Source organism: Theobroma umbraticum, unplaced genomic scaffold, assembly GCF_002168275.2.
Source record: "Theobroma umbraticum cultivar Fairchild unplaced genomic scaffold, ASM216827v3 scaffold_50.0, whole genome shotgun sequence".
Taxonomy (NCBI): Eukaryota; Viridiplantae; Streptophyta; class Magnoliopsida; order Malvales; family Malvaceae; genus Theobroma; species Theobroma umbraticum.
Genome location: NW_018397261.1, coordinates 1,211,258 through 1,222,984, shown reverse-complemented (window position 1 = coordinate 1,222,984; position 11,727 = coordinate 1,211,258). Strand labels below are relative to the sequence as shown.

General features: G+C 34.5%; 1 protein-coding gene across 3 annotated transcripts; it reads right to left on the bottom strand.

The window, feature by feature from the left end:
- Positions 1 to 5,608: 5,608 nt before the first annotated feature.
- On the bottom strand, positions 5,609 to 9,703 carry LOC110418373 (mini zinc finger protein 2-like). Of its 3 annotated transcripts, none has more exons than XM_021431081.2 (2): positions 8,826 to 9,703; positions 5,609 to 5,799 (listed from the first exon to the last, which is right to left on the bottom strand). In XM_021431081.2, coding segments are annotated over exons 1-2 (246 nt in total). In that variant the 5' UTR covers positions 9,070 to 9,703; the 3' UTR covers positions 5,609 to 5,797. The 3 variants fall into 3 exon arrangements, with proteins under 3 accessions (XP_021286756.1, XP_021286755.1, XP_021286754.1); XM_021431080.2 differs by having other exon boundaries at positions 5,610 to 5,802; positions 8,826 to 9,702; XM_021431079.2 differs by lacking the exon at positions 5,609 to 5,799 and having other exon boundaries at positions 8,567 to 9,694.
- Positions 9,704 to 11,727: the final 2,024 nt, after the last annotated feature.

Sequence of the window (11,727 nt, the reverse complement as noted above, 5' to 3'; positions counted from 1 at the left end):
TTGTGAAATGAATTTTATAATGACTTTGATTTGAATGATAAATCTAGTTTGAAATTATGTTTTGGAAGTAATTAGTAAACAATGGAAGTGTTTTATAAAGTGTCTTGTGTTTAAGCTTGTACGGTTGTAGTTACAAGTCTTGGAAAATGTATAAGTGCTGTAAAACTATAAATTTTTAAAAGAGATATCGATACCTTTGAATAAGGTATCGATACTTGTTCTTCAGGGTGTTTTCAAAAACAGTTATAGAATAAAAATATCGATACCTTCAATGAAAGTATTAATACTTTTAAAGAAAAATAAGTGTAAGGGGTACTCAGTGTTATAAGTATTAATACTTATAGCCCAAGTATCGATACCTTTAATATGTTTTCTCAAAGTTTGTGAGTCTTAAACTTGTTTTATTTGTAGTGGTGCCTCATTACAAAGATATATGGGGCAGGTAAAACATGTTATTTACTAATAGTGCACAACATAGGGAAAATGTCGGCAATGTGGAAGAGTATCACTTATCTTCCTTCTAGAAAGGGATTCTAGGGACTTTTAGGGTTTGATGCTTGTATTTGGATCGTAAAAGATGGCTTCTTAATGCGTTTTTGGCAAGATTTTAGGCTACATGCTTAGACACCTTTAAGCAATATATATGTTTGACTTATTCTCTTGCATCTAATAAGGAGGTAAAGGTGGTGGGCATATGGAATAATGGTGAATGGGCTATTAATTTTTGAAAGACTTTATATTCATGGGAAAAACAGACTTTCCATGAACTATTTCACTCTCTTTTAACGATAATACCTATTCTAGGCAGAAAAGATAAACTCATAAGGAGACATGACCTAAGAGGTAAGTTCTCTGTCAAATCCTTACAGCCATGCTTGACCGCTCTAATGATGATCAACAAGTATGGCTCTCTTCCATTTAGTGCCTTTCTATACCTTAAAAGATTTAGTTCTTTATTTGGCTAACTATATTAGAGTCCACACCAACTAAGGCATTTTTTTGCTCCTGAGGAGTTCATCTCACTGATTCCCATTTACGATGCGCTTGGTGTGATTTAGAGAGTGAAACTTGTACCCATACACTTTTAGTGTGTCGTTTCAGCTAGGTTGTATGGTTTTTGGCACTAAATTGGTGGGGGCATCTCATCGGTTGTTTCATCATCTATTGACTCACACATCCAAGCATGGATGGGATATAACCATAGGAAGCACCTATGCAAATGTTGGATGATAGTTTGTGGATCCACATTGTGGTCATTATGATTGACAAGAAATGAAGTGGTTTTCAATGGCAAGCAATAGGGTGGCAGGGAGGTTTTCTTCATTATCAAAATGCAATCTCTCGTATGGTTACGTGGTTGTCAAGGTCTAGAGTTTATTGATGAGGTTAGTTGGTGGTGTCGAACATGGGATGCAAGTCTTAGGCGAGCTCTTCTACACATTAAAGTTAATATATTCCCGCAACCTCCCTTGTTTGGTGAGTTTTGTTAGCTTTAAAATTATTATAGTATTGATTATGACAAAATGATCAAATTCGCTTGAACATTATTTGAGTAATCCTTGACAAGTTTTTGAAATGATTTAACTCCTATATATTTGTTCTTACATAATTACAAGCTTGACTCTTGAAGTAATTGAATTATATCTATAAGCTTGTATGACTTAAGTGTATGAGTGTTATGATTCCTATTCATTAAAGTCTGATTCAAAGATTAAAGGAAAATTTTCATGCACTCATTATGGGGGAGTTTTGAATTTTTTTTAATGATGATAAAAAAAGAGAAAAGGAAAACTGAGTTAAATTGAGTGTGATAGGTTTTCATGTTTAATTTATGTGTGTGATGCTTAGTTATGGTTTTATTGAATATTATGTGCTAATTATTATGGATATTCAATATATCTTGTTTAGCTACTGTGAATATTGTATATCTTATTTAGCTATTGTAGATATTATAAATATTTTATTGCAAATCCTTAAAGAAAACTAGATACATTGACTAAGGGGGAGCGACTCATTATGCATAAAGATTTGAAGCATTCATATTGAACATAGACATTGCACTCTTAATCTAGGAGTATTTTGTCATCATAAAAAATAAGAGAAGAAAATGTTGCCTCTATATATTTTTAATGATAACAAAATCTTTTCATTCATTGGTGTCTAATTATATTGTTTAAGTGAGCAAGGGAAAGCTTAAATTCATTAATATATTTGGTATTTGAAAGTAAGTCAAGATTCTTGTTCAGTTGTAAGATGGGCTAATTGGTTAAACAATCAAAAAAGAAAGAGTTTTAATGAAGACAGATTAGTCTTAACCTATTAACACAAATCCTTAATTGATTAAAACAATTTTAAGTGCTACACCAAGGATAGACAGAAAGGTTTTAACTAGTTAACATAAAGTTTAATCAGTTAAGTGGGTGCTGAATGCAAAACAGAAGCCTCTTAGTAGGTTAACCAAGGGAGCTAGTCAGCTAAAATCCAAAAGTGAAGATCCAAAATGAAGGCAGTCAAATTTGAGACGAACAATTCAAGAAGTCTCAGATGATTAACATATCTCATGGTTGTTTAAGCGAAATAGAAGATCAACGTTACCAAGCTAAGATAAGAATTAATCAAACAAAGAAAAGTTGGTGAAGCTAGTTGCTCTAGAAACAGTAAGCTCTTAATTGATTAAAGTCTTTCTTAACTAATTAACAGAGTAAAGTAGATTGCAAGACAAAAAAGACTTAATCCATTAAGAAGTATGGTTAGCCAACTAAAAGCTCACAGTCAGAGAATTTGATTGCAAGACAGAGAAGACTTAATCAACTAAGTAGTATGGTTAGCCAACTAAAAGCTCACTGTCAGAAAATTTGAAATTAAGCACCGAAGAACCAAATAACGGCAATAAACAGCTAGTTTCTATCTCCAACTGCTAGAAGTGATTTTGTAAGTATTTAAAGCCTCAAATAGTCAAAAAACAGATAGAGAAGTTATCCAAAGTGATTTGGAGCTTAGGAGGCCAAAAACCTTCTTTTTACACTTGTATTTCACTCCCATCCTTTGGAAAAGTAGCTAAGTGATCAATTGTACTTCATCTTTGCTCTATTTCTTATTTATTTAGAGTGTAAGAGACATTCTAAGGGGTAGATCAAGCTTGGGTTAGCTTGGTTGTTATTGTAGATTTTAACTAAGCCTTAGAAAAGTTAGTTTTGGGTTTTGGTTGATCTTGAGAAAAATCATTTTTAAAGGTTGTGGCTGAGTCTGTGAAAAGCCATTTTGGGTTTTGGTCGATCCCATGAAATATCATTATTAAAGGTTATGGCTGAGCCTGTGAAAAGTTATTTTGGGTTTTAATTGATTGAGAGATCAAGATAATGGATGTAGATCCAAGAGACCAAACCACTATAAATCATTATGTTTTATCTGCTTTCTTTTATTTTCTTCTTACTCTTAGCAGTTAAATCATTCCTTAACAAGCTTTAAACTTTTATTTTCAAATTCCTTTAATCAGCTCTTTACTTAGAAAGAATTTTTGTGTCATTTCAAAAGTACTATTCATTTCCCCTATAGCACACTCTTTGGGACCAACAAGTATAAATTTAAGGTTGATGGCTTCAATGGAAGAAAATTGAGACCGACAGTATGTGATGGGGTCCATAGAGACTCCAAGATTTATGTATTGGTGTCTTCTTTGGCTCACTTGGTACTCAGGACATCAACTACACAGAGATTATGGTGAAAAAATATGCCCTCGGTTTATTTGCATCTTCCTCATTTGTAGGCACTAGGAAACTAATCATTGGGTGAGACTCGACTGTAGTGGTCTTATGGATGCTATGAGCTGACTGTTAACCATGGAACAAATGGTACATTTTTAATGGGATTGACAATCTTATGTAGTCTATTGGTGAAGTAGCCATTGCCCACACGTTGGATGAGGGGAACTCATTTGCGGATGCATTAGCCAAATATGGTGTGGACAAAGACTATGTATTCAGCATGATGGTAAATAGTTCATGGTTTCCTGCCGCTGTCACATGATGTTCTTGGCTCTTTTTGTTCTCTAGCTATCACTTGTGCTTTACGGCTCTGCCTTATTTTAGTAGGATTATGCTACTCTTTCTTTATCATGTGTGTTGTGGCAAATGTCTATACCGCCACAAGGTGCTTTATGGTGTATTGTTAGCATGGGCTGATCTCTTGTCACTGTAACTTTCCGCGACATAGATATAAATAAATCCTACTTTGGTTGAGAAAAAAAAAATTGCTGATTAAATGGACCAGGGGTAGTTGAAGTTGATGCTGATATTTACTTTATAAGCTTCGAAGTTGGAGCACAACTTGTATCTATCTAGTACTAATAACATGACTGAGAGGGACTCGTGCGTCGTTGGCATTAGCAAAACGAGATAAAATAGCAAGAAAGCAAAGAAACAAGTAGATGAATTGCTGCCCTATCAACAAAGGGGAAAAAGTGCATGAAAATATGGGTTAGTTTCATCAGTTGCCTTCTAAAAATAAGTTTAATGGAGGCACTGGCACCGCATTTGTGGATCGAACAGGTTCCAACTCTCCAGCCCTGTGAGCCCATTGAATTTGCATGGGTAGTTTGTGCTGCACAATATAGATTTTCATTTTCTTTCTTTGACAGTTCCCCAACAACATTCGGAAATTGGGATAGTGAATTTTTTATGACTTGGACGTTCGGCCTGTATCATTGTTTCTTCAAGTTCGAGTAGCCATGTTAATATAACAATCTCTCCATCACTGCATTCACTTAATCACACACAACAAACAGAAAAAGGATGGCTCTTGGGATTGTGTTATCTCCCTGGTTCATTCTTCTTCCCCTCAGTCTCCCTGGGATTATTATCTCCATCAATTTCGGGCCTCAAACTGAGAGAAAGGGCATGAAGCCCGGTAGACCCATTTAGCCCATCATATATAAAATAAGACAGTTAGGACAGGACCAGGATGCATTCATATTGATCCTTTCCATCCGTTGGCACTTCCATGATGCTGAAGCCAATTAATTGCTTAAGGAATAAGCTCACATACCGTTTATCTAGATGAACCATGGCAATAAAATTACTTTTTCCGGAAGCATAACTGGTCTCAGCATCAATATATAGGATGCATTTAGTATATAGTCCCAAAGTGGAAGGGAATAGTGGATTCAATATTCTTTCATCCGGCTATTAACCATGATCATCGGAAAGATTTAAGAATTATAGGATTATTGATCATTAAGGATAAATCATACATGTTAGTATCAAACATTTTTTTGATTTGAAGAAAAATTAATTTTGAATCTATTTTTTGAGTAAAAAGACATATGTACTTATCATTTAGTTAAATGTTTATATACACGAGAATATTACATTTGCTTGAAAAAGAATATACAAACTAAGAATGCATGCTTTATCAAACTTGTTTACAAAATTTCATATTGATCTTGGCAAAAATAACCCATTAATCTTAAGTCTCCAACTTCAACCACAGGTACATAATGAAGTATCGAAGAAAAGAAGAATTTATGTGGTTTAAACAATGTTAAGTTTAATAAACTAAACTTCTCTCCAAGAACTTAGAAAAAAAAAACAGATCATAGTGCGTACACCATCTATAAACAATTTTGGATCTAAAACATGTGAGAAGCTGAATATAAAATGGATCCTAGGGAAAAGCCAAGGAGATCTCGTTAATCGTAAAATGTTTAAAGAGAAGGTTACGCCACAAGCAAAGGGCACAAGTTGCTCTGACATTATTCGTATTAACTTCGGATAGCGTTCTTCAATACAATATTGCTGCTTCCTTCTAAGACGGATGACAAAGGACATTAATGAACATACGTAATGGTTAAGCAAATTAGGACACCAACTAAAAAATAAAGCTACGTAGAGCTGTGGATTTTATGCATGGTTCTTTCGAATACAAAAGCAGCTTAACATCATAAAATCATAATAGAAAATAACGCATACCAAGTATGTATTTTCTAGCTCTCAAAATATACTTGCAGCGAAAATCCTCCCGTTTAAGATACATCTTCGCCCCAAATATTCATTTCATATGATGTATATATCTGGATATCACGCTATCAGCCTGTCATAGTCTGAGCGCCCTTTATTGTTAAGATTTTAAATGGAAAATATTGACTTAGAATGCCTTTCAAGCAACTTGTTTTCTCATTCAATCTTCCCACATTTCACATGCATACATATGCATACACACTAAGTATGAGTCAAGGGAAACATTTGATTTGTCATTAATCATCTTGGTGTGAACAATGAACCGACAGTGTAGTTCATCAGATAGGTTCTTTAGATTCTTAAGGCTTAACATTCTGCTAAAGCACTGAACCAATTGACCTTCCTTTCCCTCTCCTTTACGTTTACTTAGTTTCCTTCAATTGTCATTTTGACAAACATTTCACACGGGCATGAGATGAGACCCTTGACGGCATAGAAATAAAGGGAACAAAAAGAAACTAGGCAAGCTCATATCCTGGGGCCAGGACGATACAGCTACATTCCAGAAGTTGCATCAAATAAAGGCATGTGAATTATTTTTATAGTGTTTGTCCACGCTGGATAGTCCTACAACACTTCCACATGATCAGGATCAGGATCAAGATGTGGTATGATCAGCATTCTGGTTGACTAATCAAATATTGGTACTGGAAAGGGCTACTCTCAATCCAATTTTTTCCTAGGAGTGCAAAGTTTTTAAGATTCTTTGATTTGTAATAATAGACAAGAAATTTTACAAATTAAGTTGCCTGTCTGATTTAGAATCTATAGATATATAAGAAAATATTATCCTAAAACCAGCATAGCACATAAACAGTTTTCATTGTCTACTGGTCAACTTATCTATCAGCATCTTGCTTCTACTGATTCTGTCCTTGGTGTAATTCACTCCTCGTTCTGTATGCTATACTGTATCTTCTTTCTTCAAAGTAGTAGTTTTCAATCTCTAGCACTCTAGATTTAAATTTTACATGAAGTTATTAATTTATGTTCTGACTTCTTAATAACAAAGTTCAAAAGGGAGTTTAACAAGCAAATCTTATTCTATATATATAACACTTGAGCATATTCTCTTGCAGATAAATAGACAAGTCATTTATTTAGACCCTTAAGGATGCGAAGTTGAGTTCCTGTTTTTGACAATATTTGATTAATTTTTATTAGCAGAGGGTAGCGCAACCTAGACATATCTTTTTCCCATATAGTATATTACGAATTTGAAGTGTGCAAACACCTTCAAGAAAATGGATGGAGAGAAGTCTTTCCACTTGTTCTTTGTAATCTCTTCTCTTAAATATATTCTATGTTCTTTTCTATTAAGTCCCACTGACCCCAAAATAGAGGAAGCCGCTTTATATATTCTGAAGCTTAAAAGCTTTAGTGTCCTTAAAGGAACTATTAAATTTTTTATTTTAAAAAAAATGGGAGATAACATGATTGGATATCTGTGGGCCTCTGAAACATAAAATATTCCAAATGCTAAATGATTGCTTCAAGGATAAACTATCCAACCACACAGAGAAAGGTTCCTTTAATTTATAAAATTAAAACCAAAAAAAAGGTGAGGATGGGGACTCTCTTTACCAATACAACACAACCTATTTAACCTGTTTCATTGTCAAAAGCAGATTGAAGAAGGGATACATCTTTCCATGCATCTTTTGCCTCCCATAATAAAAAATGAAAAGTGTTGTTCGAGTATGTGCCATTGGTTGATTTGTTATTCTCTTCCCCTTTGAAGTGAGATGTTTAATTATGTTGTTAATGAAGCTAAAAACATGAAGCAAGAACAAACTAGAATGACTAGAACTCAAGAGTAGGATGACAAAGATTAGGAGTTTGGAAAACGATGCATCAAGAATCTATTCCTAAGGAGACTAGCTGTTTTGTCATAAGTGAAACATGTTTATAGACTTTGTCATTGACTTAATCAACTAGACGAAACAGTTTAAAGCTAATACTTTCATTCAGCTTAGCTTGTCTGATCCCTTTTTTGATGCACACACTGCATATACGTCGAGGTTGCAAAATAATTAAAATACCAGGGATTATCCTCATCAAATTCAATTAAACATAACTTGCAATGGACTGCCAAGACAGCTCATGCTTCACGAGCAAGAAAAGTATTAATATTCATCATGAATTTCTCCAGGTATTCTAAATAAATTGGGTCATGATGAGTTCCAGCTCCGCATTGTTTTCTATACATATCTAACCTTAAGATTCAGATTGCTAACTTTATGAGGAGCATCATGGTGTAAAGATAGTAATATGCTCATTTTTTGCACTTCATTTCCTCCATGTACATCATATTATGGTAGAACCTAGTTGATAGAACCTTTTGTTTTCTTTTTATGAGTGTGTTCTTGCAGATTGCCTAAAGATTTCCAGTACCTAATAAGACAAAATAATTTGAACTTTTATGTTATCTTCCTCTCCTTTTATCATCCAATAACTCTAACTAACAACCACCATTACAATGAATTCAGGTGGAAATTATAAAGAAAATTTTGAATGAAAATGAAAAGGGAAGACTCGACCATCTCCCAACCTTCGTGGAAAAAACACAATTATATATATAAATATTTTTGAATTTTGACAGGGCTTACATCTTAACCATCCAAATTTGAAGAGCACAGTACTTGAAGTTTGCGATTCTTTGATCATAAGAATCCAGTACAACATTAATCTACAAGCAACAATCAGCTAAATTGATATATATATATATATATATATATATTGACGTTTTTTATCCTAATTTTGTGTTCTTTAGCTATATCAACTATTAAGAATTAGGTGGAGTATACTCACAGACCACCTCAGTTTCTACTTCCCTTCTGTGAAAGTTCCTGTGGCAACCGCAAGCAGCGCAGGCTAGAGCCCCAGTTGTTCCCTCCTCGCCGCTTGCCATGAACTCCCTGCAGCCATCAACGGCATATCCACCGATGTTCGCCGCATGATTCTTCTGGCACTCCCCATATCTCACATTTCTAATCACTGAAGATGAAGTACTAGAACTTCTTCCACTTTTCAGCACCACTTGACGTTTCTTCATCCCTTGGAAACCCTAATTCTTCCGTACTTTGATGGAATCCTGGACTAGTTCTTGTTTCTTGGCAATGGTTTTCTCATCCAACGCCAGAAGAGAGCTAAAGGAAAAAGCCAGCTCTCATTGTTGATTAAGCTACAAGGAAAAACAAGAAGGAAAAAAATAAGAAAAGAAAAGCTACCTTTATGCGGTTTGATGGCTAACCCTAACCCTAGCCTGTATATTTATAAGGTTCAGTGGCACAGGTCCAGTCCATGGAAAGGGCGATCATCACCCTTATTTAACCATTATTTTCATGCCCTTTGGTAAAGCTTGGAAGACAAAAGATTTACTCCAGTCTACGCTGTACACCAATCACCAAATGCCACAACATCATAAAGAAGGGCATATATTTTTTTAAAATTTATTTGGTTTAATTATATATAGATATGATGCTTCCATTTCGATCCATTGGATCATGATTCATGGCTCCATTTCTTTTTGGAATTTTACGCTGCAAAGTGTAGCTCTCTGATGAAGAGTTAGACGAGGCTAAATGGAGCTAGGTGAGTGGAGAAAATCCCTGTCCTCACACAAAACGGGAAGTGCCCTAGAATTATCTTCGGATATGATATTTCAACTGCCTTTGAAGATAATGGGGGATATATATTGGAAATTAGGAAGATGGAATATTTCAAATTTTGTGCAAGTAGGAATGCTCTAATACAATTAAAGCTAATGGGCTTTATGACCAAAAACAGTGATGAATTATTAGTCAAAAATGGAGTAATTAAAATGGTTGCTTGTTTTAATTAATGTGAGTGGGTCAGAGCTGATGCTCAAAAGGCAGGTCGCCATGGCCCTTGGAACTGTGACAACAACCAATGTCTAATTACCTAAGATTCTAATATATAATTAGGACCACTGCGCAGCCCACCATGTTGAATGAACGACTACTCTTCCCCCCTCTTGCTTTGCATCATATCAAGGACAATCATAACTTCACAAAATTTCAACATCAGCAAGATGCTCTTCAAATCCTTCAGTTCGAAGTTTGGAAATATTGGATCCCTCAGACTTTATAGTAATCTTGAGGAATTAAAGTAAGAAGTAGAACGAAAAACGATCAGCACTGCATCAGAGAGATAGAATTCATACTTCATCTTACAGTCCAAAAGTTAGTATATTTGGAATCAAAATGTGTTTTCCCATCATACTGTCTATTAGCTAGTGGACTTTAATTTGTTGGCTGAATTGTGCATGACAAAAACAAAGCGAGTGATTGAATAATTGAAAGGATAATAAGTGGGGGCATAAATCCCTTTTTACCTAATTATCAATTTCTCCCTATAGCAAGTTCTATCTTTCTTGTGTGAAGATATATGTTTTTAATGTAATCTCTTTTTCAGTATTTTTGGCCATTGAGTAATGAGTTCATGCAAATGCATATTCATGAAACCCGGAGTTTGGCTCCAAAATGGTTCTCCTACCCTCCTTAGGGGGTGTCCGACCTATATAGATAATAGATGGGGCTTTTGAGCCCCAAATCCAGGGGTCTTTTCTCCTGAAAATCTATATTTAGGAAATAGTTAAAAGAGGAAAAAAATTCTCCACCAAATCCTAGTGATAAGAAAAGTAAGAGACAAATACAAAATGAGGTGCTCAATCAAAGTCATGCACACAACTTTTTGTGACCTTCCTGAAGAAATTAAGGAGAAACATAGACACGTGTGGCTGTCAATCCAAAACGTGCGAGTAAATCATTATCAATACAACATAAATTTTATGATTATCAAATTTTCATTGTCAAAGGAAATCTTTACCCCATCCCTCTCCCACCACACCCCACCACACCACCCCCCACCCCCCCAAAAAAAAAAACTGAACCAATTTAAACATATTCAACTCACTGATGACAACAATAATCAAACACACTGTGCATGCATTTGGAAACTTAAGGGATTAGTTTAGATAGAACAAATTAGTACATATCGTGTGCAGCCATTATGCTGTTGAGGACATTTCTCAACAAACTGGATTATTAGGTGTTACAAAACAGTTATATATAGTGTTTTAGAATGTTGGGAAGAAGAGTCAACTTAAAGTTATATTCACATCATCACTCTCTCTATACATTGAAGAACTGTAGATTGAATATGTACTATTAGCCAAGAACAGTAAGTCTTTATCAGCACTACTTTTGGCTTTTCAATAGGCTAATAAAAATCAAATGAGAATGTTATGACTTATGAATGCCTAATTAATTAGTTTCATATAAGCAATCTTAAAATAACTAAATTGCACTCTACTCTCCTCAATGATATTAGATGCTTTGTTTCTTCGTAGTAACATTAAAAAGGCAAGGTTTATGTTATTTAGTCTAAAAAAAATCACTAGTTTGAACTATTCAAAACTCACAACAATGTAATATTAAAAAGAATTCAAGAGTATGTCTCTATATATACTCTATTCACATCATTATTTAACTAGATAAATTTGAATATTTTAAGCAATTAACAAATTAATGATCAATCGTAAAAATCATGTGAGAATTGCCTTAATGAAAGGTATTGGTAGATGTTTATGAAGGCTTTGACAGTTGAATACATAGCTCATTTTTCCATGTGATAGAGCATGGAAATTAAGAAATGGGATGAAGGATTTTCCGGATGCATTAAAGTGGCT

What these genes read in the sequence shown, in the direction of transcription:
- LOC110418373 (XM_021431079.2), bottom strand. Translation starts at nt 9,069, where the DNA reads ATGAAGAAACGTCAAGTGGTGCTGAAAAGTGGAAGAAGTTCTAGTACT.